This window comes from Xiphophorus couchianus, chromosome 1 (genome assembly GCF_001444195.1).
Source record: "Xiphophorus couchianus chromosome 1, X_couchianus-1.0, whole genome shotgun sequence".
NCBI classification, from domain to species: Eukaryota; Metazoa; Chordata; class Actinopteri; order Cyprinodontiformes; family Poeciliidae; genus Xiphophorus; species Xiphophorus couchianus.
The window spans coordinates 6,510,378-6,535,966 of NC_040228.1; the positions used below are offsets into that span (position 1 = coordinate 6,510,378).

Genomic DNA, 25,589 nt, shown 5'->3' on the forward strand with positions numbered 1-25,589 from the left:
CCGCTCAAAGTTACGTTGATACGTCAGATGTCATAAAAGTTCAACTCCACAAAGCTGCAGACAGCAGAAGTAAGACACGAGTCCAAGACATAAAATAAGATTTTTATTTTGTCATATATATGCATATATATATATATAGACACTTAATTATGTGTTAGAATCCTGTGTTGCTTTGAGGTTTGTTTATTCTGTATTCTTTAGTTTCTTTTTATTAGCTCCCTCCAACAAAAATAGCACTTATTTCTGTTTTACTTTAGTTCAGTCCTTCCTTAGCAATTCTAGTTTATTATGTTTATTTCTTGTGAAGATGTTCTTTGTTACTCTAGTTTAATCATGTTTCTTATTAGTAGTTATTATTTAGTGTTAGATTCATTTCCTAGTCCTTGTGTACTCTCCCACGCTCCCTGTACCACTTTCTCACTCTCTCTCTCTCCTCAGTCTGTCTTCTGCTCTCTCCCCTCACACCTGCAGTCAGTAAGCTAACCAGGCCAGGTCCGTCCGTCCGTCCGTCCGTCCATCCATCCATCCATCCATCCATCCATCCATCCATCCATCCATCCATTATCTTACACGCTTATCCCTAGTGTAATGTCAATGCCAATGTCAAACTTATTTATATAACACTTTAAAAACAGGCAGAATAGCAGCACCAAAGTGCTGTACAAGAATGACAATAACACAAAGGAATAAAAACAGAATATCAAAACACTAGTTCAATTAAATGCCAAGGAATAAAAATGAGTTTTAAGAAGCAATTTAAAATGATCCAGGCTGTGGGCAGATCTAATTTGGATAAGAAGATTGTTCCATAGAAGAGGAGCAACAACAGAAAAAGCCCAATCTCCTTTCCTCTTAAGGCGGGTCAGAGGAATGGTCAGTAAAAGCTGATTATTTGATTGTAGGGTTCTGGACACGGACTGAAAAGATAGGGATAATCTTACACTAGGGATAATCATGATCCTAGTGGGGTCATGAGGGGTCATGAGGGGTCATGAGGGGTCCTGAGGTCAACAGGAGAGAGGCGGGATCACCCTACAGGTCGCCAGTCCATCGCAGGGCAATGGACACAGAGACAGACAGGACAAACAACCATGCACACACACACACACACACCTGAGGAGAATTTAGAAAGACCAATTAACCTGACAGTCATGTTTTTGGACTGTGGGAGGAAGCCGGAGTACCCGGAGAGAACCGACGCATGCAGAGAGAACAAACAGAAAGACCCCGGGCCAGGAATTGAACCCAGGACCTTCTTGCTGCAAGGCCACAGTTCCCAGCCCAGGTCCATTGTATTCACTCTCCCAGTATTGATACGCCTCCTTTCACTCCTTGCCAGTCCCTCTCATCTACTCCCATCATATCCTGTTGTTCTTCCCCTCTGACCTGCTGTCTTTCCCTTGGATTTATTGGTTTTTGTCCTTCTCTGGAATCTATGCTTTCTTTGGATTTTTGTGAGTTTTTTGTTCTTTAATTTTTCATTAGATCTTCAGCATAGCTTGACGTTTCCAGCCTGCTGCATTTGGGTCCATCCACTCACCCTTATGACAATAGGGGAATTTCAGTCACATCTCTATAGAAGTTCTTGAGCAACTGAGCAGGGAGTTCAACCATTTTCAGTTTCCTGAGGATAAAGGGTCCTCAGGAAACCCTGAGGACCCTTGATGATGATGTTGGGCCTTCATCACCAAGAAAGACTTGTTCACCAACCAGGTCAGATCCGAGGTGATGTGGGTGCCCAGGAAGTTGATATTGTCCACACACTCCACCACATATCCTTGAATTGTAATAGGTGGGTGCACTGTCCTCCTTCATCTCCTGTAGACCACTATGACCTTGTTGGTCTTGCTGGTGTTGAGTACCAGGTGGTTCAGTGAACACCACTGGGACAAGTGCTGGATCTCTTTTCTGTACAGGGTCTCGTCATTGTTTGCTATTAGACCCACTACGGTAGCATCATCTGAACCCTGTTGGAGCAGGGGATAGCTGCACAGTTGTGGGTGAATAGTGTCAAAAGAACCGGGCTAAGCACACAGCCCTGTGGTGTGTCTGTATTCAGGGCCAGGGTGGAGGATGGTCGACCCCCTACTGTCACCACCTGAGAGCGGTGGTTGAGAAAGTCGCTGATCCAAAGCAAATTGCTGTTTGAAGTCCCAGATTGTGGAGCTTCACTATCAGCTTTCCCAGGACGATGGTGTTAAATGGGGAACTGAAGTTCAGCATAAGTGTCAGCATGCTGCAAGTGTCTAAGGGCTGTGTGTAGTGCAATGGAGACGCCCCGTTCTGTGGCATCCCTAATGTGTTTTAGGATGATCCTCTCACATCGTTTTGTAATCACTGGGGTTAGTGTGACCCGGCGGCAGTCATTCAAGCAGGTCACAACAGATTCTTCTGGCAAAACCACAAAGATGGAGCAGTTGAGGAAGACCGGGACAGCTGAAAACTGCAGATTGAAAATGTCTGAAAAGACCCCTGCCAACGGGTCAGCACATGACCTCAGAGTCCTCCCCAACACTTTGTCAGCACCTGGGACTTTGTTGGGGTTAATGCTCTTTAGAGAAGAAGTCACCTGGTTGAGCTGCAGGGTCAGGGGCTGATGCTGCTCCAGGTGGAAGGGAGCATTGCAGTAGTTTGAATGAAGGAGTTTCATCTGTAGATCAGGGGCCTTTATGCCTGTACAGAGCTATCAACTATATGGATAGGTATACAGAGGTATGCCTGTACAATACGTCTTGTTAGACATGACACGTGTACGCCTCTTTGAAATATTTAATTCTAACCATGACTTACCAAAAACTTCCAAGACAATTATACTGATACATATGTTTGTAGAAATATATTAGTTTATTTCCAAATATTTCCTAAATATTAACTTGGCATTAACATTGCCGTTTCCCGGTGTTGAAATTAACAGTGTAATCTGTGATTATTTTAGTTGATGGTCCAATGAGAAAGAAAAGAAGAAAAATCAAACGCGTAATTTTTCTTGAGGTTTAATTGAAAATATTGCTTTTTAGAGGCAGCAAATCAGAGTCTGCATGTGGCTTCAGTTTTTATCTGTTATGCTTAAAGTTACTTATGAAATCAAATAGCCAAACATGTTCTCTCTCTTTTTTTTTTTTTGGATCACTCTGATCTGACAGAACCCAGTAAAGTTTGTATTTTCATTCAGAAAGGCAGAATGTAGATTGCTCTTCTTAAGAGCGAACCCAAAGCTTTATCCGAGCTCATTTCCTCATTTTGTGTCCAACTCTAGGCATAAATGAGTTCAAAGATAGATGAAAGTAAGTGACAAAGTTTTTTTGTTGTTGTTTTTTCCCTCCATGTCTGTTTTCTCTGTCTGTCTGTCTGTCTGGCCATCTCTCCTGTGTCTGTTTGACAACGATTTACCCTCTTAATCATTCCTCCATGCCACGTTGTCTGTTTGTTGTAAACCTTTCACCCAACCCTCTGTCACATAGATGAGTCAAGACACAGAGACAAGAACACGAGCTCGTTCCAAAGCCATCCGGGGTGAGTGTGAGCACTGACAAGCCTGCATGCAGAAACGAGAGCAGAAAGTGAGACTTGATTCCCAAAGATCTGCTCTCCTCACTCTGTCTCACGTCTCATTCATATTCTAAAAACCCAGTCCAGTCACGTCAGGAGTGTTAGAAAGCCGAGAAACCAGCACACTGTCTCAGATATTTTCTTCTATTCATTTTTGGTTTATCAAATCAATCATTCGTCCTTCCAGCAAATCAGAAATTACAAATAAGTGGATTGCTGACACCAATACAGCTCCAAAAATGATAACATTGTGATAAAGTACAAATTTTCTTTTGACTCATTTTCGAAAGTGAAACTTATGTGACACAGAGAAAAAATATTGAACTCCTTTATATCTCAGAATTTTGATGATCGTGGCTTACAGACAGTTACAGATTTGAATATTAACATCAGACCAATGAAAAGGATGTTTTAAACATAAGTGTCAGGCTTTTGAAGAGTGTGTTTACCTCTACGCTCTCAGTATTTGGTTGGCACTGTGTTCGCCCTGTTGGAAAATAAAAATCAGCATCTTCATAGAGCTTGTGAGCAGAATGAAGTATAAAGTGCCTTAAAATTTACTGATGTATGACTACATTTACCATGTACTTCAGAAAACAGTGAATGAGCACCAACAGATAACATGGCACCCCAAATTATCACCGATTGGAACCTTTACTCTGGATTTCAAGCAACTTGGATTCTGTTGTAAAGCCCATTTCACATCAGCTGAGGGAGTTGGGGAAAATAAAGGCAGTTTGTTTTAGTAAGCAGTTTGACATCTTCATGCCTTCATTAAGGCTTGACCAGATTCCTGAAATACACTTTGTATGGGGTGCAGTGGTTCCTATTTCGGCCAGTTACAGAAAATTCAAAATGCTGTGGCAGGTCTTCAGTCTGGAGGAATCAGTTCTAATCACATTTTCCACATTCTTGTCTTCCACTGGCTTCCCAAACGTTTAAGGATTCTTTTCACTCCTCAAAACTCTTTGACACCAGGTGAAATAGGGATTTTAGTTTGTGCTTCTCCTATACATTTTCATTGTATGTCTAATTTTTAAAGTATTTTCTATTTTAGTATTCTATGGGGTTTTTTATCTACAAATGAAATGGGAAATCTTATTATATTCTCATTCCACTTCTGTGAATCTCCTTCAATTTCTTGAATGGATTTTACTTGGCAGTCATCGTAAGGTTGTGATTATCCCTGTTAGGTGGTGTGCCTATTGGTATAACACATTTTTCCTTCCACTCAACTTTCTATGAATATAATATGATTTCTTTTAGCATACACTAATATATGAGACACAGAATTTGGGGTTTTGTTTTCTATAAGACATAATCATCAAAATTAGAATAAATGAAAACTTGAATATATCTCATTGTATGTAAATTTAATTCTTTTACTTTCTGAAATAAGAAAAAATATCAAAATTTTTAACATTATAAAAAAAATTGTTAAGACTGAAAGAAAAATCCCCCCATTGGTTTTCAGTAATAAAAGTGTGTCTTGACAAAACCAGACACATGGATTTAATTTTGAAAAGTTATTTGATTTAAATTTAGTTGGAATAGTTGTTTTGTAAAAAGTTACAATTAGATTTGAAGTTTGCAAATATATCCAGAAGCTTTTACTCTCAAATGCTAATTCATTTGCAACATCAAACCCTGTAACTCTGTTACAGTGTTGTCATCACGTAGTTTTAAGGTTATGATCCAAAAGTACACTGGCTCTTTTCATTAGAAAAGTTAGTCCATGTAGAACATCCACAAAGTCCTGTGATCAGTCATTTAAAAAAAAAGAAAATTAAATATAAGGTATTTTTAAGAACAGTGATCTCTATTCTGTCCCTATATATGGACAGCTAGTAGCTAGTAGATGGCTATTTGCCGTGGACATCAGAAAACACAGTGGACAAAATGTTAGTTATTTTGACTACTCAAAATAAAACAAACTGAAACATGTTTTGCAAGATTTTAACTTTTTACAATCGCCGATTGGTAACGGCGATAAGGAGCAACTGACGTTCATAAAGCTGTGGTTTGAATTGATTGCTGGCTGCTGGTAGTTGTGGAGCTGTTCAGTCTTTTCGCTAATCGGACTGCATGCAAAGAACAGTAGATTTAAATCACACAACCCCATGAATGCATATTTGACATGACATGAAGACATTCGACAGCCTGAAGATGATCAATTAATAACTGCTCTTCCTATTCTGTCACAAGACGTGTAACGTGAGATATTTGTTTGTGTTCTCGGACAACGCGGTGAACGCTACTCTCTGTCAGCAGAACAAGTTGGACAAGCAATGAAGCTGGAAATGAGGTGATGTATTCTTGTCCTGAACGGCTCTCAAATCAAGCAGTGTGATGTGTTTGAAATGTAGGTTTTTCTTGGTTTTTGCCAGCAGCAGCTGTCCCACCCCTGGATGTGATGGCAAAGGTCACGTCAGTGGAAGATATTCGAGACACAGAAGGTGGGATCCAGCAGAAATGATGAGCAATCATTTGAGAGCAGGACTTATCAGCAACAATATAAATGTGTCAGAGTATTGAAAATCTGCCTGACGATTTACTTCTGCAGATGATGGACTTTCTGTTTTTGTAGGGCGAACAGAGGGACGAGACATCCATGTTATGAATTTTGGGAGCTGGAATATTTGTTGACGTAAAACGTTTCCTGTACTCGAGAGGAAACCATTTTGTTTTTTCTCAGCTCCTTTTAGGGCGACATTGTCTTACTGATGAATAGCCCACAGGTTTCCTGCTGTTGTGAACCGGCCTATTTCATGAGGCAGACAAGGTCATCCTTCCAGCATCTCTGAAGCTTTCCTAAACAGCATCATTTTGTTATTTCAACTTTATTCACACAAGTAAACAGATCGAATTTACAAGAGAGATTTGGAAATTTCATTTGTTCCATCGTATGCAGAAAGCCCCTCCTTCAGGCCTTCACCCGTTTGTTTTCTTTGTCCCATGAATTCCTACATAGCCCACTGGGTGAATTACACCTCTAAAATATGGAGACGATAATAGAGAACTTTTATCAGATTTGTTGTGAAAGCAACTTTCTCCACGGTTATGATACTGCTCCGTTATCAGTGTGCTTGCATCATTTCGACCTTAACCACATAATTTATTTGACTAAACATTCATTTCCGGTCAAATTAACGCACCATGTAGTTCGCTGCCCGAGTGTGATACAACGTAACGGTTGTTTTGTTTTGTCCATCTTGCGCTCAGCGCGCTAGGGTGCCCAATTGTAAAGAAAAGGAAGCTACAGGAGGCTGAGATCGAAGAGAACCCGCTGTCGCCCAGGAAGAGGACCCAGCCTACCAAACAGGCCGATGAGGACAGTGACATGGCAGAAGAGGAGGAGCAGAATGAGGAAGATGGAGAGGAAAAAGATGGCATCAAAGACAAAAAGAAAAAAGAAACAAAGAGCGAGACGGGAAAAGGCGCGTAACTCAATCTTTCACACATTTCTCCGATTTCTTTAAGCTCAAAAATGTGAATGTGAATGCAAGTGTGAACAATTTTCATTGCTGCTTAGACCAACCGCACAAATCTGTCGCCGATCTTTTTACGTACGGATTTAGACAAGGTTACAAATGAACAACATAGCAGCTCTGACGTTTTTGTGTACTTGGGTTCCACAGTTGAACGCACCTCGGCGACCACAGACAGCCCAGAACAACCTTGCCCTTCACCTGATGACAAGAGCAGAAGTATCACCTCAGAGACTGAGAACAAAGTAGAGACAGAAAACTTTAGCGAGGAGGTAACGTGTGTGATAATCACAGAGGAAGAGGAGGCTCAGTCAGCATCCGCGTGCCTCCCGCCACAGCTCCCAGCAGAAGAAACAACTGTCCCTTGCCATGAAGAGACAAAAGATGAGGAAGAGGATGGAGAAAAAAAGGCAAACCTGGAGGAGGAGGAGGAGGAACTGGAAAGTCAGAGGAATGTTGCAGAAGAGACGGAGATAAGAAGACAGATGATCAGGCAGGAAAATTCTGATCATCAGTACTCAAGTGGAGATTACAAAAATCAGGCCAAAGAGTCAAAACCGATAGAAAATAATGAGACTGAAGAAGAGGAGGAGGACGAGGAGGACGCAGAGGAAGAGGAAGAGGAGGAGGAGGAGGAAGAGGACGAAGACGATGGAGCAGTGAGACAAGTTGAGACAGTTTTCATTCAGGAATCTGAAGCGACTGTGTCACTCAGGGAAGAGCAGTGCGACACCCTCAGGGCCGAGGAAGAAGCAGCAGAGGAGAAGCGAAGCAGCAAAGCCGGTGAAGTAGAGCAAGAAGAAGAAGAAGACGAGGAAGAAGAAGATGAAGAAGATGATGAGGAAGAAGAAGGAAACTCAAGCAAAGCCTCTCCGAGCACAGTCATCATCGAAGTTCACGCCGAAGAGGAGGAACACGAGGAGGACGAGGAGGAAGAGGAGGAAGAGGAAGACGACGAGGAACTGGAGGAGGAAGACGAGGAGGAGGAGGAGGAGGACGAGGACAGGGGAGAGGAATTGGATCGTGTCTCCGAGGGATCGGGCGTCACGGACGACTCTGAAAACTGGGACATGACGCGAGGGAATCTGGGGCTGCTGGAGCAGGCCATTGCTCTGAAGGCAGAGGAGATCCAGGGAGGTCAGGAGAGCAGCAGTTCTGTCGACTACCAACCGAGCAACGCCTCCATGAAGAACTCTGACGGTTCTGCTGGAGTCCGCTGCTCCACCCACTGTAGCAAAGGTACACTGTCTGCCAATGACATAGAGCACGGGTGTCAAACTCAAGGCCCCGAGGGCCAAATCTGGCCCGCCATATGTGGCCCTAGAACCGACAAAAAAGATAACGGTGTGCTTAAACATTTTATTTTTTCAGTCAAATCAAAGCAGTTTTTATCTGTTTACTGTTAAATTACATCAATCAGTCTCGCCACCTTTCTGCGAATCATTGTGTAAATTCTCGTAAAATCAACAAAGCCCTGCCTTTTTATTTATTTTTTTGCACTGAAGCATAATTGTGAGTTTATTGTAGATTTTTGGCAAAAGTGGTGAAAAGTGTTGGATCCAAGGCACTGTTTATTCCCACCTGCAGGTGGATGTGTCTCTTACTTCTACTAAACACCTGCCTCAGCCTTACTTTATGTATAATCCACAGCGATACAGCGAGTAATAAAATGTCCTATTTCCCATCATACAAAAGTGCAAGTATTTCAAAATTAGAACCACAAAACATGTTAATTTTTATTGCAAAAAATCCAAAAGACAGCTGCAAAATCCTGGAGGGACTGAAAAGATCAATCAATCAAATTTTATTTGTATGACACATTTCAGCAGCAAGGCATTTCAAAGTGCTTTACATCATATCAAACACAGAAACACAAAGTCATCAAGTGGGGGGTTCTTGCTTTTGCATCCATAAAAGGTTTACCGGTTACACTCCTACTGTGTTATATGGAACGAAATACCTATTTGGTATTTTTATTCCCACTCACGCTCACAATCGCGCCGTTTAAAACGATGTAAACAGCCTTTCAAAGGGCTTCAGACACGAGGCTCCGTACACCTCTTTCACGGAATACGATATCAACAAGATGTTCGATATTATTTAATTTTAAGAATTTTGTTCATTTTTCAACAATTCATTAACGGGTTTTAGCAAGAGATTCTGGCACAACCGGTCCTTTAATAACATTCATGATCTTGATTTGGCCCAAAACTAAATTGAGTTCAACACCCCTGACATAGAGCAACACGTCTAACTGTAAGCGCTGCCGTCTGGTTATTGCAATTAATGTGGCAAAGATTTGACGTTTTGATTCTAATGTTTAATGTTGAAGAAATTACGTTTGTGTCAAACTGTGCGGCACAGAATCTTATCAGAAAAATGCAATATATATGGATTGTTTGGTCTCTCCCATGTTGGACTTCAGAAAAACATCATTTTCCCGTAATCAGTTAAAATACAAGCAAAATATACTTTTGTTTTCATAAGGCTCTTGTGTTTTGATGACATTTAATTAAGCTTCTTCGCATCTTTTCAGAAAAGAAGGAAGTCAAGTGTCCAACTCCAGGTTGTGACGGAACAGGCCACATCACTGGGTTGTATCCTCACCACCGCAGTCTTTCTGGATGTCCCCACAAAGACAGAATACCTCCAGAGAGTGAGTACATCACCCAGTGGTTCCCAAACCTTTCACCCTACAGCTGGTATCGGTGGAAGTTAAACAATTTCACTCACAGAACAATAAAAGGAGGGAATGAAAACGCAGACGGATCAACCAAACAGCTGTTTCATACTATTTTTAAAAATATATATATATTATCACTTCAAAAATGTATTGAATTCAGTGACATTGTAAAAGTACCAACTTGACATTTCACAACCCTCAATGTATCTGATCACAACTTTGGGAACGACTGCAGTGAGCTAAAGATGGCGAAGGCGTTTTAGATGAGAAGAAAAATGTTTCTGTCATCTTTCTGTCTAGACGTCTTCACCAGCACTTGTAACATAATCAGTTCAACTAACACAACTACTGAAGACTGACTAATACTTGTAGCAACGGCTTTCTTTAGCTCACAGTCACTGTGTGTGTTCATAGTACACATCCTGTTCTACATATACTGACCTTAGTGTGCTTCTGCTGTCTGTAGTTTTGGCCATGCACGAAAATGTCTTGAAGTGTCCTACTCCCGGCTGCACCGGCCAAGGTCATGTGAACAGTAACCGCAACACACACCGCAGGTTGTTAAAGCACACACACACACACACACGCCGACAAAGGCATGCACACAGCAGGTCATTTTATGCCTTAGTATAATTTCTCTTCATTATTTATTTCAAAATATAGCATGAGGACTGATTTTAAAGATAGACTTATAAAATAAGCAGCAGAAAATTAAGACAAATTAATGTCCTCTAATAGAACTAACACATGTTTGATCAAATCATCTAAGATAAAAATCTCGATGTTTGCTTTGCTAATTAAAAATCCATGTTTTGGATCTTCCACCCCTTTCAGCCTGTCCGGTTGCCCCATAGCAGCAGCAACTAAGCTGAACAAGAACCAGGACAAGCAGGTTCATCTGCAAGCTTCAGCCAGTGAGCCGACCTCAAACTCTGACAGAGTGCTAAGGCAAGACAGGAAACAACGTTCCGTTTCCTCTTCACCTCTATGGAAGTCCATGTCTGCTGATGCATTGTGGTCGAACCTCTGATTTTTCTTGCAGGCCAATGTGTTTTGTGAAGCAGCTGGAGATCCCTCAGTATGGCAGCTACCGCCCCAACACAGTGACTACCACACCTCGAGCTAACCTTGCCAAGGAGCTGGAGAAATACTCCAAGGTTTCTTTTGACTATGCAAGCTTTGATGTCCAAGTGTTTGGAAAGCGTATGATTGTTCCAAAGATGCCCGACACTACCGACACATCCACTAAAGTTTTCAAATGTAAGTCTAACTCCTGCTCTAGATTTTGCCACAAAACAAGTCTTGAATGCTTACGGGTTCTGTGGTGGCACAGGCGTGAAGGACTGAGCACTAAGGGGTCCTTAGTCCTTGACGCGGCCCTCACAGGTTTGAGTCCTGGCCTCATGACCTTTGCTGCATAAAGCATCATGTTTTTTCACGCAACTCTGTATCAGTTGGAGAAATTATATTGCACACAATAAACACCCATTTGAGCTTGATGTAATTTGATTCACAATTCAAAAAACTTTATTCTACCCAGCAAGTGAACATAAAATCAAAGAAAGACGCAGAAAATTAAGTCCATTTAAATTAAAGAGATGAGGGTGGAACATAGATTAATTGGTAAATGAGAGCTCACATAATTGAAGACGCCATATCAATCAATCTATTAACCTAAGTATTTATTTATGTGCCATTTGCACACAGCTAAACCATTTTCCAAGGCGTCCTCCCCAAGCCATGGTTCATCAGGAGGTTTCGCCAAGAACATCCCATCCTCTAGTGGTTATGACTACAGCCAGGATGCAGAGGCAGCCCATATGGCAGCAACAGCAATCCTCAACCTGTCCACCCGCTGCTGGGAGAGACCGGAAACCTGCGGCACTAAACTCCGGGAGCCTTGCACCAAGGTAAGCAGATCTACTGCGATGGATACTAAAGAATACAAGAACGGTTTAGCTAAAGCCGCTTACTGTACAATTGCACCCGAGGAGAACGTCAGTGACGCTGATTTGTCTGGTGTGTGACTCAAAGCCAGCTTCGGATGTGAACATTGGCTTTTCCAGTTATGCCCAACATCTATCCCATACTTCACTTTCACCATTTATTTTAACACTGCAGGAGGTCGCGATTGAGGTGGATGAGAATGGCACCTTAGACCTCAGCATGAAAAAGACCAAGAGAGAGGACATACAGTCTGCAGAGACTGCATGTTCTTTGCCTTCCTCCTCTCAACTTGTGGATGCCACGTTGTCTCAGGACCATCCTCAGTCAGATTGGGACGGTCCACTAGATTTCACCAAGCCCAATGAAGACAAGGAGGAAGACCATGAAGAGGTAATGAATTTTTCCACTAACAGGACATTTCCGTACAAAACAAAAGCTCAAGGAAAAGAGGAAATATCAGTGTCTTGTGGCTGTAGCAACTGTATATGCATTCAAACAATTTTAAAGTTGGAAACAGAATTCTGATTAGATCAACTTTTTCAAAAGTATCTTAGCCATTTATGCTCTATGTTTACTTCTGACTAGATGGAATACACAGCTCCTTCATATACATCATCTGATGACGAGGAAGAGAACCAAGAAAACTCAGAGGACCGGAAATACCCCGGTGAAGTCACTACTGGCAGTTTTAAAGTCAAGTTTCAGCCCAAAGACAACAAAAAAGAAGTTATTGTGTAAGTTCAAGATCTTCCCATTTTAAAACTCGTGAAAATAGGGCATGTGACACGACAGGTGATCTTCAGCTCAGTGTTTGATAATAGCTACCAAGTAGTGTCAGACCTAAATCAAGAACTGGAAATATTGTATTTCTTATCAAACGGCGGTGTGAATACAAAATGCTGAATCAATTCACTGGTTTGCTGAAGAATCTGAAGAGATGGAGTAAGACTTGTTGATAAAGTAAAATTAGCTGAAATATTAAAACACAGTTTTTAATTAAATCTATCAAAGATTTGCAGCAGTGGAATATCAAGTAGCAGGATCTACAGTGAGATTTGTGGCTGAAAAGCTTAAAGTGATCCAGGATTAGGTGAACATGTTTCCCTAAATATGCTGTAAATTTTATTTTAACTGAGAAATTGCTGTTTGCAGTACAGTTTTGGTGGTTTTGGTGATTATGAAACCACCTAAACTCATTATTACTTCAAAAATGTACATCTTGTGTTAGAACTTTCACCGATGGAGGTCGCCATTTTTAAACCTGCTGGGCTGATGACTCGTTTTGGTTCATCCTGTACTGGAGTTTACAGAGTAAACACATGAAGGCTAACTTTACCTGAGTAGTTGTTTATCATATTGCGTTTGACTCATGTAATTTTTGATAATGCCACACTGTGTTACTATTGGCTTTAATAAAAAAAAACAGTGAGGGGAATCTGAATAATTTCCCACATAAAAAAGGAGAGCACAGTGGGAGAGAGCCGAAGCAGAACACAACTTCTGAAGGACCTACATAATTTGTGCCCTCAACATTTCTCTCCAGAAGACTTTGTAGGAGCAAAACCGACAAAGGCTCTGACAGGTGATCCTTACCTTAACGAGCTAAAAATAAATGCCGTGCTGCCAGTGTTGAGACAGTCAGAACAGGAAGCTCTTTAAGGTGCTAACGGAGCTGTACTGCCAGCAGTACTGAATATGAAACCATGGATCTGACTGGACCGAGACCAGACTATAAACAGCTGTTACTGGAATGGACACAGAGATACAGACGCTGGGAGAAACATCAAAGACAAGCAGTGGTAACTGAGCTGCTACTACTTGAAATGCTAACAGAGCTACACGGCTGGCAGTACTGAATATGAAACCGCCAATCCGACCTGCAGCAAAACCCCAGCTTCTTCAGCCAAAGCTGTCCTCTTCCTCTGTTTGGTCCTCCTCATCTTCATTACCTCTTGTGACTTCTACTGTACATCCCCATCGCAGGTTTGGCTGGACGGAGCTAGCACAGTTGGACCTTTAGATGTCATTTACTCCAGAAAGCACTTCAGAGTGAACAACATGGTGACTTTCATGTGACAATATTGTATTAAAATTTATAGAAACTAGACAACCTACATTATTATTACTGCACTGTTTTTACATCTGAAATAAATACTTCTAAGATAAAGTCTATTGTTACTTTATCTTAGTAATCATAATAATTCCAACTATTATGATTATTTACAACTATCTGGTGCAACTATCATGCACCAGAAATTAGGAGTAATTTCTGGTGCAATGCCATTTTATGCTAAAAGATGGCAGTAGTGGCGCACAAGAGAGACTGACTTCCAAGCCTTATACAGAAGAAGCTCAGTGTAAACATATTGTATCTACTGGCTGAACAGTCGTCAGTATCGCAGCAAAGCCACTACTACAGCATCTGATTTTTGTCTTCACAGAATAGAGACACTCTTTTACGCACAAACCAGTGTGTCTGCCGTCACATATGCAACATGATTGTTTACACACGTAACTCAACCTCATGATAGATGCTGACTGCAAGAAATCTTTTGAAGATTTTGTTTTGTGTAATTTAATTTCAGTTCATTTTGGTTCATTTATATAGTATATAGTCACAACATGTCATCTTTCAACACCGGCAGCCCACGACACAGCTCAACTTGCTTTACAAAAAAGGAAAGAAAATCAAGTCAATCAAATTATACATCCATTTCAAGTGATGCTAGGTATCAAAAAGTTTAGCTTATAATTTAAATTGGCCAAAGTAGCCTTCTATTCAAGAAAACCTAGCAGCTATCATAGAGTTGCTGGCTCAGCATGCCATAACAGTGGACTGTAGCAACAGGAAGAAACCTACATGGCTCAGGTCTAATCCATGATTATTATTTCCTGTGATTTAGATGTCCAACACCAGGCTGTGATGGCAGTGGGCATATAACTGGCAATTATGCATCACATCGAAGGTAAGTGTGTATTACGAAAATGTTTTTTTTATCATGTTAAGCCATTCATTTGTTAGTATATTTGTTAATTTAACTGACAAATAAATGACTGAATACTGAGGCTATAGTCATGAACTTACCTCTAGTAATTTTAAACAGTCCTACTTTTTCCTCATAAGTTATTTATGACTATGAATATAAATATATAAAAGCCTGCATATGTGTGATCAGTGGTCTTGTAAATTTCTATACATTTATTTTATAACGTTATCAAAGCTTAAATAAAGTTAACATGAGGCTGACAATAACAGTCAAGTAAATTCAACATACTCCTTGGCTTATTTTCAAAATATTTGTAGCAAAATTTAAGAAGACACCAATTTCAGAAAACCCCTTTTATTAATAAGAATCTTCTTATCCTCTTATAGCAGCTTCTTCACGCACGTGTGCAAAATTGTTGGCAACACTTTGTGACCTAAAAGCCCACAATGGTCCCTGAAATAATTTAAAACTGGCAAAAGTAATACATAGCATTTATGGAACTCAACCACTGAAAATCCACATTGCTTTTGAAATGTGGTTGAATACAATCATTTTAAAAAGCAAACAAATGAAGCAGGCTTGGACAAAAAATGATACCTGTAACTGAATATTTGGTTGTGCAACCTTTTGAGACAATCACTGCAATCAAATAATTTATGCGTTTGTTAATAAGACTTCTGTACTTGTCCACAGGTATTTTTGGTCCACTACTAGTGAACAAACTCCTCCAGCTGTCTTAAGTTTGGAGGGCGAATTTCTTCAAAAGGCCTCTTTCAGCTCCTTCTATGTTCAATACACTTTAGAGCCACTTCTTTGCCCATGTGGGACCTATATTCCAGTTTTTCACTCCCCAAAAATACGATCTGTGCCACTTGTACTTGAACTAATTCTGATAGGTATCCAATTGTTTTCAAAGCGTTTGCAATCCGAATGGTCAAGTCGCGTTTTTCCAACTTTTATGACATTGATGTCATAATTTTACACCAAAAAAAGCCAAATACAGTAAAATCAGGATGTAAAGAATAGAATAGAATGTATCCTTTATCATATACACCTAAGTGTGCTGTAAGTGATTTAAATATGATGTTATGTAAATAATAAATAAATAAAATAACAAGAGTTGACATGAAAATGTGTTAATCTATAAATGAGTCCAGAGAAAATTAGATTTAATCCCTGAAAACTATGCTCATTAACTTTTGAAACAAGTCTGTCACTGAAGGTCATCACACCACAATCAGCTGGTTTCTGACTATGGATCCAGATGGTCTTCTGTGAAGAAATTGCAGTAAATGCGGCACAAAAATCCATTGCTATTAGTTGTCCTTTTGTTATTACCTTCCTTCGTGTTGTCGTGGTCTTGTGACAATAATGTCGGCTCCCGTTGCTGAATAAACGTTAAAACATAAACGATTCCATCTATGATTACTTCTGTTACCAGCTTGGCTCATAGCTTGGAACAAAATAGGAGACTCCACAGACAAACCACAACTTGCTCACATGTCTTTATCCAAAAACTGTTCACTGTGAAAAGAAGAGATAATTATATCGATATCAGATATCAGAATATCAGATATAATTATCTGTTATTATATCTTACTGAAAAGATTGAATAACCGAGAAACAAACAAAAAAAAACAGCTATTAACAAAAACATTACCAGTTTGCCAGCCTCCCAGAGGGAGACAGAAAGCTGAGAGAGACCTAAACACTGTGTTTAAGCCACCTGTATACCTGTCACCCCCACCTCTCAGGTGCAACTGGAGCAGTAATGAGCTAACATAGTCACCACATTATACGGAGGAACTAACATGTCAAACGTAAGGCTCTCTGACCAGCCCACTTCCATACACTGGTATGCGACTCCAATGTTCTTCTGCTCATGTGGGTCGCTTTGCGGATATTAACAGTTCACACAGCAGTTGGGCGTAATCACTAGTATGAACGACCATGCAGAAAAAAAAATGGATTTCAGTAAAAAATTGGAATTGAGTATAAAGGTTTTATGTTTTGAGGCTTGATGAGTATTTTACAATTATTAAGATGATTACTATCTGCCATAGCAGCGGTTGATTGGCTAGTGTAAGCCTCTGCTTCACCGATGATCTGAGTTGGTGTTTCAGTTTTTTAACTAACCTGAAAACACCAAAACACACCAAGCACATCTACATGTTATGGTTGTCAAAGTCAGGCTGTCATAAATGACCTGCTTCTTCTCTCTCTCGCTATTTTATTTTTTAAATTCAAACTTTTCCATGACATTGTTATCTTGTTGTATTATTAACAATTAGTAGCAAAGCTCTGCGTCTCTTTTCTTTTATACATTCATTTAAGATTTAGCGCATTAGCAGCTCGACAGCTAAAACCAGCTTTTTGCCATCCATCGGGGAGCTAGTCAAGTTTATTTCTAAGTTTATTTATTTTTTGTTTTTCACTGTGCTTTACTCTGAACAGATACAGTGGAGAGGTATCAACACGTTTACATGCTGATACTATTGTTCAACATTAATGTCCATATTGTCTGGTTGTGACAGTGGTGTCTTCCTTGGTTCTATAGTCATTAAATATTTTCCATTTTCCAACAAATTGACCCACTTGCAATCTCAGTTTATATGTGAGTTTTTTCATCACAGATATCTCCTCCATAATGCACAGCCATTGCTCCACAATCGCTTCCTTTTTATATCATAATCTTGTAATGGCTTTCTGACTTGCTGAAGGCAATATTTTTACCAGGTATTTGTCTATCTGTCTTCTTTTTGTAGTATGTCGTGTGTAAGACTCCCCAAATAGATTGTCCTACATGTTCTGGATATTCCATACGTTATTGTTTGTCTGGTTTTTTTCTTCACTTTTATGTTCTTTAAGTTCCTTTTGCCATTTTTCTTTAATATAGTAGATGTTTTCCTGTCTGACATCAGTCCGCATTTTTCCCCTTGTCATTTTTTTGAATTATCTCAATTTTACTTACAGTATGTTGGTTTGTATCTCTTTCTCACAGTAATCTCTCATCTATAAATATCAATATTGATCTTAGTTGTCCAGACCAAATTTTGTCTTTTTGTTAGCAGCTTAAACCCTTTATCATAAATTCGAGGTCCAAGCAAACCAATTCAAGCTCCTGGTTTCTTTCTCTAATTTATAATTATTAGTTTCAATTATAGTTTTAGTATTAAAATCCAACTAACTACTTAACTTATTTATGCCAATAGTCCTTTGTGGACTATTTCTTTTCTTAATTCCATATCCTTTCTACCAATTTTCAGATTTTTCCATTTTGAAACATATTCATCATTGCACAAACCTACTAGAGATCTAATTTGCACAGTTTGTGGCAATTAAGCCACAAACTTTCACTTCCACTCCTTCTCACGCGATGGGAATAGGGTTTGATCTAACCCTGTTTCTCCTGAAATCTATAACCATAAGCAAGCTGGCAGACAAAGCGGTAAAACCAGCTCTCAGTACTCAGATTCGTGTCCATCTATGATACATTCAATAAATGCAGAGTCACCTGAGCATTTCTGTAGATGACAGAAGTCGGACTTGTGCTGGAAGTTTGAAGTGTAGAGAGTGAATAGGAATGGTGAGAGTACAGAGCCCTGTGGTGCTCCTGTGTTGCTGACCACCTGGTTAGACACACAGACCTTCAGTGGTCTAATGATCTGTGGTCTGTTTATCATTCAGTCATAGATCCTGTGTCTTCTAGAGTTTCTGACAAAGCAGATCGGGCTGCATTGTGTTAAATGCACTGGAGAAATCAAAGAACATGATCGTCACAGTGCTGCCTGCTCTGTCCAGATGACAGCGGGTTTGTTGAGGCAGATGTATGATGGCATCTTCAACTCCTTGGACATAACAAGCAAATTGCAGGGAGTCCTGGTATGTGCTTGTATGCTAACTCAAGAGGGCTAACAGGCGTCTCCCCAGGACCTTTCTGATGTGGGATTATCAGGGCAACGAGTCTGTAGTCATTAATGACTGATGGGTGAGTCGGAACCGGAACCAAGCGGGATGTCTTCCACAACAACAGAACCTTCCGTTGGGTCAAGCTGCTGCAGAATCCCACAGAGCTGCTCTGCACAGGCCTTTGGGACTCTGGGGCTGACAGCACCAGACCTTCAGCCTTGTTCTGGTCCAGCCTCTCCATTTGCCTTTTCACCTGACATCTAGATACAGAAAAGTGGGAGGGGGATGCAAAGGGAGCAGCAGTATCTCCTGATGTGGTCAAAGACAAACTTGTAGAAGCAGAAGAGTCCATGACTGAGGTGGAAGACAGAGCGTCTGACAGCTGTGGGTCAAAGCAGGGTGGGATGAGCTTGTTCCAGAACTGAACCTATTGAACAATGTGTTCAACTCATTTGCTCTGTCCAGACTTTCATCTGTCTGATCCTCCGTTTGCTTGAAGCCTGTGATCTTCTTCATCCCTGACCACACATCTGTGATATTGTTCCTGTGGTTGTCATAGCAGCGCATGCAGTCGCAGCGACTTAAGGCTCTCTATTCAGTCCTCTTTTCTTTTTCTTTCTTTTTTTGGGGGTAATTTTTGTGTCCCGCCTCTTTGTTTGTTGTTCATATTAACCCATCCATCCATCCATCCATTGTCTGTTCACCCTTGTCCCTAATGGGGTCGGGAGGGTTGCTGGTGCCCATCTCCAGCTACGTTCCAGGCGGGAGGCGGGGTACACCCTGGACAGGTCGCCAGCCTGTCGCAGGGCAGTTCATATTAACCTTCTCTTCAATTTGAAGGATTCAAGGATCTTTGTTGTCTCAGCAGCTCTAACAGTTTTGTCCACATGCATAATTTGTAATTTGAAGATTATGTCATCCACCGACGAAACGCTGTGGCGTCATTTGGCCCCTGTGTATTCTATCTAATTTAGGCAGTTTGTGAGTTTTTAATTCAAAATTTGTACACACCTTTTCAGGAGCAGACGACATCGTTTACACTGCACATGGTGATTCATATTTTTTTAAATTTTTCTAACAATTACACTGCTCAGGTAGATAATGCATCAAATCTCTTCTTATGGGTGCAACCCAGTTCTGACTTGACTTCCGTTCTGGTTGAGCTTGTGTTCCGGCTCTTTCCTTCTGTTCTAACTTCTGTTTTCTGACTCTCTCCTTCTACTTTTTCAGTCTGTCAGGCTGTCCTCTTGCTGATAAATCACTTCGGACCCTCATGGCTGCCCACACAGCTGAACTGAAGTATGTGTGTGTTTTATTGAGTTAATTGTTTCCTGACTAGAAACCTCAACAAGTTTACTGAAAGCTCTGCAGCTACGGCTTGGTCCATTTTCTCTTCTCCATGCTTCAATTCGATTAAAAGATGAAAACAGCAAATAAGGGTGGTGGATATCTAGCTGGAAGCATACAGCAGTAACTATTAGGTGCATAGTGAGGAAAATTAAAAATAATAATAATGAAAGTGTGCTGAAAGCCTGCCTACATGTGTCTCAGGTGTCCGACTCCAGGCTGTGATGGATCGGGTCACATCACTGGAAACTACGCGTCGCACAGGAGGTGGGAGCTCCTCACGTTTGCATTTTGATCCATATAAGTAAAGTAATGACACCTAATGAGGTGGCATCTTAATAATAACGAATATTATTAATTGTACTTTAATTATTCGGCCTCCTTACTTTACAAAAGTGTTGACATTTTTGCGTGCGACTCTGCCAGTTTGTCTGGATGTCCACGGGCCAAGAAAGGAGGAGTCAAATCAGCACCTTGCAAAGACGACAAGGAAGAATCTGAGCTGCTGAGGTAAGTGACTGTATCTTAGCATCATTCCTGTTTCTGTTTTCTATTAGACTAGCAGTTCATGAATAATGCTGGGAGGACAGAATTATAAAGCATTCCTAAAACATCTGTAGACAGAACCGTTAAGTTGTCTTAAAGGCTGATTATCCTGAAACATACCAAGCCAAGACTCTGTCTTGGTTAATTCATTATTATATTGTATTAACACAGTGGAATCTTAAATTCTGCTGTGTTAATACCATCTACCGGAAAGAAAAGCTTTAATGCTGTTAGGATTTCTTTTCAAACAAGAAGTTAGGGACGGGCAAAAATAAGACATTCAACTAATGCAAACATTTAAAAACAATTTAGGATTAAATAAGAATTCTAAATCGAAGGCGGCTGATCATTTCTTCTTGTTTATGGAAAAGGCTTTTCAGTTCTCGTCATGGGTTTGAAGTATCAATCAGAAAAGTCACAGTCATCGATCTGACTACATTTTCTGGTCCATTGTTGAGGTTCAATGCTAGCATGCTTGTTTGTGTGAATATAACGATGTCAGGAGACGAGTCAGGGCTGCAGAGTAAATGTTAGAATTATGAAATCTGACGACGCTGAAGCTCTTTTGTTTTTGTTTATTTATTTTGACATAGATGGCTCACAATGCCTGTCCTCCCTGTCACAAGTACGCTCTTTTCTCTCTTCAAACCAGTGCCCCTTGTAAATGAACTGCTGAGTTTTGATCAAAAGTATGTTGGACTGTTTGTGTGTGTAGCTGCTGTTTAGTTTCTCCAGTATAAAAGTCTGAACATTTCCCCCTACACTGGACTACATGTACCACACCACTAAGCTGGTGTTTGGGTGTTTTGTTTTGGTTTTTTACTTTGGTTGCACCTGTTTCTGTCAATTTTCCAGCCTCTGGGTGGGGCTTTGAGTGAGCTTCAGACAGTGGATTGGATGTTATGGTTGGGTAAGGTCACTTCCTTCAATGATCAACGTTACATTGACAAATAAACATTAGCAAACAGCTGATGATTTTTGCATGATTGTGCTGTCCACACTTTATAGTTAAGCGCCAAAAAAAAGCAGCTTGTAATGTTTCTGCAGACTAGAGCCTCTACCTCAATAGTACACACTGTAGAGTCAAACTTAGCTGTGGTCTACATCCAATAGAGCCTTTTCACTTTCACCGCCACAGGTAGCAGTGAGGTTCATGACTGATGAAGTATGATTTCTCTAGAGTCAGTTGTACAAATCTAAAATGCAATATAGAAGCCAAACATCCATCCAACGATCCACTGAATGATCTTAACAAGCCTCTGAAGCCTCACTCTGCATGCAACAGTGCAGATGCCATACCATAGTGCATGCAGTGTGTCAGCAGGCCGTCAATGGATGAGCTGTAGAAGGTCAATAGCAGCTTGGAGTTCAGTTTATGCTTCTTGAGGATTCTCAGGAAGTGTAGCTGCTGCGATGTAGTTAGTCCAGGAGATGTCGGCGGAGATGAGGAGGCCAAGAAACCTGAAGGTGTGGACCCTCTCCACACTCCCGCCGTGGTCTAGAGAGAGTACCTGGGTCGGTGCTGAGCTTCCTGAAGTACATGGTGACCTCCTTGGTTTTCTTGGTGTTCAGAGTGAGGTTATTGCCTGAACACTCTCTCTGCCTCATCACCCTGTGAGATGAGTCCGATCACCGAGGTGTCGTCAGCAAATTAACGATGCGGTTGTGGTTGTGGGCCGGACAGTCGTTTGTGTCATAGGATAGTGACAGCATATAATAACCGAGTTTAAATAACAATCAGATCAAAGTGCAAAGGCCGTAGTTTTTGTGCAATTCTAAAACATTTGACCTTACCGACATGCGTTCACCAAAAAATAAATTGAATGGGACATTAAGAAAGCATTTAGTCAAATTAGGATTTCTGCTTATCTCCAGGTGTCCAGTTCCTGGCTGTGACAGTCTTGGACACATCAGTGGAAAGTATGCTACCCACCGTAGTGCCTATGGCTGTCCACTTGCAGCAAAGCGACAGAGGGAAGGTCTACTAAATGGCACTCCTTTCTCTTGGAAGGCCTTTAAGACCGAAGGCCCGACCTGCCCAACACCAGGCTGTGACGGTTCTGGTCATGCTAATGGCAGTTTCTTGACACACCGCAGGTATCCTGCTTTTTGTAGAAAATGTTGGTTTTGGTGTCTTGCCCAAGTACATTTGGATGTGTGGAGTGGCTGGATGTTGAACACTACTCTTTATTGACCAATGTAGATTTTAAAGAATTATGTTTGTAACTATTCTAATGGCACAAAAGTGAAACAGTTTACAAACGTACTCATTATGAAATCGAGATTTCTGCAGTATTTACAACTTTAAAAAATGCATTTTGATTTTTAAACGGGTCTATTAGTACCACAGTCTTTTGTTACTGTTGTTTCTTTTTATTTCTTTTTTTTTTTTTTTTGCTTTCTCTACGCCACATCCCACAAGAACATACAGGAATAAACAAGCAGGCATTTCAGTGAAAATTTTAATTTTACAGAACAGTGTGACAAAAAAATTATCTTACACTAAAATGATTCAATTTAACTATGCAGTGGATGTGGCAGGTGCACACTGATGCAATAATCTGGCAAAGGAAACTTTATTTATACAGCATCCTTCAGCCAGAGACAATTGAAAGTCCTTGTTCGAAGTTAAAAACAACATACAAGCAGAAAAAAACGCATCAAATAGATTAAAATTAGACAGATAAAATGTAAAAAAAAATATAAGACCATAAACTGACATAAGTGAATAACAGAAAAACAGCCAAAAGCAAAAGAAAAGTTTTTCATCTTGGGCTGAGCATTTTAGCTGCTATGCCAAACACTGTAGTCAACTCACTGTCATTCTGAACTACTTAGCTACTTTCAATCATTCATCCCTCTTTTTAGTCATATCAGGACATATCAGTTTGTCCTGATATGACTAAAAAAAAAAAACATTTTTTTTTTTTTTTTGATAAAGTAATTTCTTTTTTCCTTGAGGTTCCAAAGTCTGTTGATCCAGCTACAAAAATCATGACAAGAATCTTCTTTAGTCTCTCAGGTTGTCCGAGAGCTCCAGCCAGCAAGAAGAAAGTCAAGCTTCCTGGAGACGAATATATAACAGCAAAGTTCAGAGCGAGCGACGGTAAGATGAACACAGTAATGATGTTATTTAGATTATTTTAGGCATAATCAGAAAAGAAAAACATTCATATTTCTATTACTAGTCTATTTGCCTTTTTTTTTCATTATGGGTCTCGTTCCTTTGCTCTTTGGTAAATAAAGTGCAATTATCGTGGTCAGTGATGTGTGGAATATAAAATGAGTTTGTCTATGACACACAGATGACACCCATTCGAGCGTTAAGAACAAACCAAAGCGAGGAGGTACCACAGCTTTCTTCAGCTGGATGAGAACAAAACTGAAGAGATTATTTTCTGGCTAAAGGAGGAAAACAATCGAGTCAGAACACACTGCCGACTCAGCAGTACTGAGCTGGCCCAAAATCTGGGTATAGTGATGAACTCTCAGAGACACAAAAGGACAATTGCAAATTTGGCCTTCTGTCACCTGAAATATATTTACAAGATCTTGCAAAACCCAAATATGCTGTGGTGGCCTTTATTTAACAGTGGCCTGACCCAATGTCAGATGCTCTTAATAAAGGCAAGCGGAAAAAAGGGCCCAGTGTAGGAAGGACGTTTTGCAGCAGTCGAGGAGGAAGGTCACAGGGGGAGCCACACAGCTGGTACAGGACACAAACTTACAGTGTTGTATTGGTCGCGCAAACGTGAATAGGATCCTAGCTTGTACAGGTTATTGACATTTGAGGTCTAACTTATTCCACAAAGAAGTTAGCAAAATCGTTATGCACCTTATGTAATGGTTGCAAATGTTTACATTTAAAACCAAGTAAAGTCTTCTATACACAACACAAGTGTAGCGACTACTTGTCCATGAAAACTTAAGACTTAAAGGCGATCAAAGTCAAAGTGTAAGTGTAAAGTGAATGTAACTCAAATAGTCACTCGATGCGCCGTGGGTTTCTGGTTTACACAATACCAAAAAACGGTCCAAAAACCCTCAGAAATGCATTTCATTGTTGGTTTATTCTGAGTTTGTAGGCAAACAACATGGTACAACATTTCCCAAGATGCCTCTCCTGATCTATGTCTTGCATTTGCTTGACTGCCTGATTGCCTCACCTGCTCACCCACTAACTGGCCTCACTTTAAAACGTTGCCCATTTTTGCAAGCTTGTAACCTGCGTATTTAAACCCTTATGTTCACTTCGACTGAGTACACATTTCATAGAGGGTCATAGGGTGCAGATCACCCATGTGCACACAGAGCTCCTTAAAACATATCTATTATACGTGAAACACCCATGTCCTACATAAAGATAAATTAATTAATTAAATAAATTACCAACCAACAAATTGATTCTTATAAACAAAAACAAATATACTCATTAGCCATCAACCAAAAAATAAGCAAATTAATAAAAGAAAATAATCAAAATTTTAAGATTTAACCAAACAAATAGAGAAATGGCTCCTATAATAAAAGTCATACAAGTTGGCATTAATAATCCTGGAAAAATAACTAGTTATGGAAATCTTTACAGCTCTGTAATGACAATTCCTACTTTCCTTTGGTGCTTCAAATGAGACGTGAAGCCAGTCCTTTACCCACTTCCTTTCCGTCCTCCTGCATTCCCTTCTGATGACCCGAATCTTGTCATCAAATCAATCAGTCAATTCAGAACCTCACTTTGGGAACAGCTGGAGATTAAACGCGTCCCAAACCTCACCCTCACAAAATTGATACCAAAACATGCAGCTCCATCCCAGAGAGGAAGCTATTACTGCAACACATGACAGGCAGAAATAATATGTTTACGCATCGTGTGTGATTCTGTCAACCAGTTCTGGATAATGATGAAGACATCAAGCAGCTGAACAAGGACATCAGTGAACTGAATGAGTGCAACGCAGAGATGGAGGCTGACATGATGAATTTGCACACTCAGGTGAGGTTAACGCAAGTTCTGTCGTTTTCAGACGTAACCAGATCAGATCGCTCTGCAGTTGTTGGGTGCAGTTTACCTGCCTCTATAATTACACTCAACTTAAACTTGGAAACATGTCTATCAAAGAACCCGGGTTGAAC

General features: G+C 40.4%; 2 protein-coding genes across 14 annotated transcripts in view; both read left to right on the plus strand.

Annotated features, from left to right (window-relative positions):
• bcas2 (BCAS2 pre-mRNA processing factor) overlaps window positions 1-25,589 on the plus strand; it is a 624,479-nt gene that overhangs the window by 257,137 nt on the left and 341,753 nt on the right. The window lies entirely within an intron of this gene.
• The window catches only part of LOC114141796 (myelin transcription factor 1-like), a 30,065-nt gene that overhangs the window by 1,181 nt on the left and 3,295 nt on the right, over window positions 1-25,589 (plus strand). For 3 of the 13 annotated variants that reach the window (XM_028012624.1, XM_028012649.1, XM_028012700.1), the window contains exons 2-20: window positions 3,462-3,513; window positions 5,818-5,854; window positions 5,937-6,005; window positions 6,772-6,986; window positions 7,188-8,276; window positions 9,574-9,693; window positions 10,187-10,277; window positions 10,555-10,668; window positions 10,763-10,980; window positions 11,428-11,630; window positions 11,842-12,057; window positions 12,253-12,401; window positions 14,571-14,633; window positions 19,794-19,862; window positions 20,115-20,177; window positions 20,337-20,420; window positions 22,332-22,553; window positions 23,471-23,562; window positions 25,346-25,449. In XM_028012624.1, the coding sequence (XP_027868425.1) occupies window positions 3,462-3,513; window positions 5,818-5,854; window positions 5,937-6,005; window positions 6,772-6,986; window positions 7,188-8,276; window positions 9,574-9,693; window positions 10,187-10,277; window positions 10,555-10,668; window positions 10,763-10,980; window positions 11,428-11,630; window positions 11,842-12,057; window positions 12,253-12,401; window positions 14,571-14,633; window positions 19,794-19,862; window positions 20,115-20,177; window positions 20,337-20,420; window positions 22,332-22,553; window positions 23,471-23,562; window positions 25,346-25,449 (3,270 nt within the window). Of the gene's footprint in view, window positions 1-3,256; window positions 3,285-3,461; window positions 3,514-5,817; window positions 5,855-5,936; window positions 6,006-6,771; window positions 6,987-7,187; window positions 8,277-9,573; window positions 9,694-10,186; window positions 10,278-10,554; window positions 10,669-10,762; window positions 10,981-11,427; window positions 11,631-11,841; window positions 12,058-12,252; window positions 12,402-14,570; window positions 14,634-19,793; window positions 19,863-20,114; window positions 20,178-20,336; window positions 20,421-22,331; window positions 22,554-23,470; window positions 23,563-25,345; window positions 25,450-25,589 lie in introns of all 13 variants that reach the window. The other 10 variants (XM_028012666.1, XM_028012675.1, XM_028012682.1 and 7 more) reach the window with 6 other exon arrangements.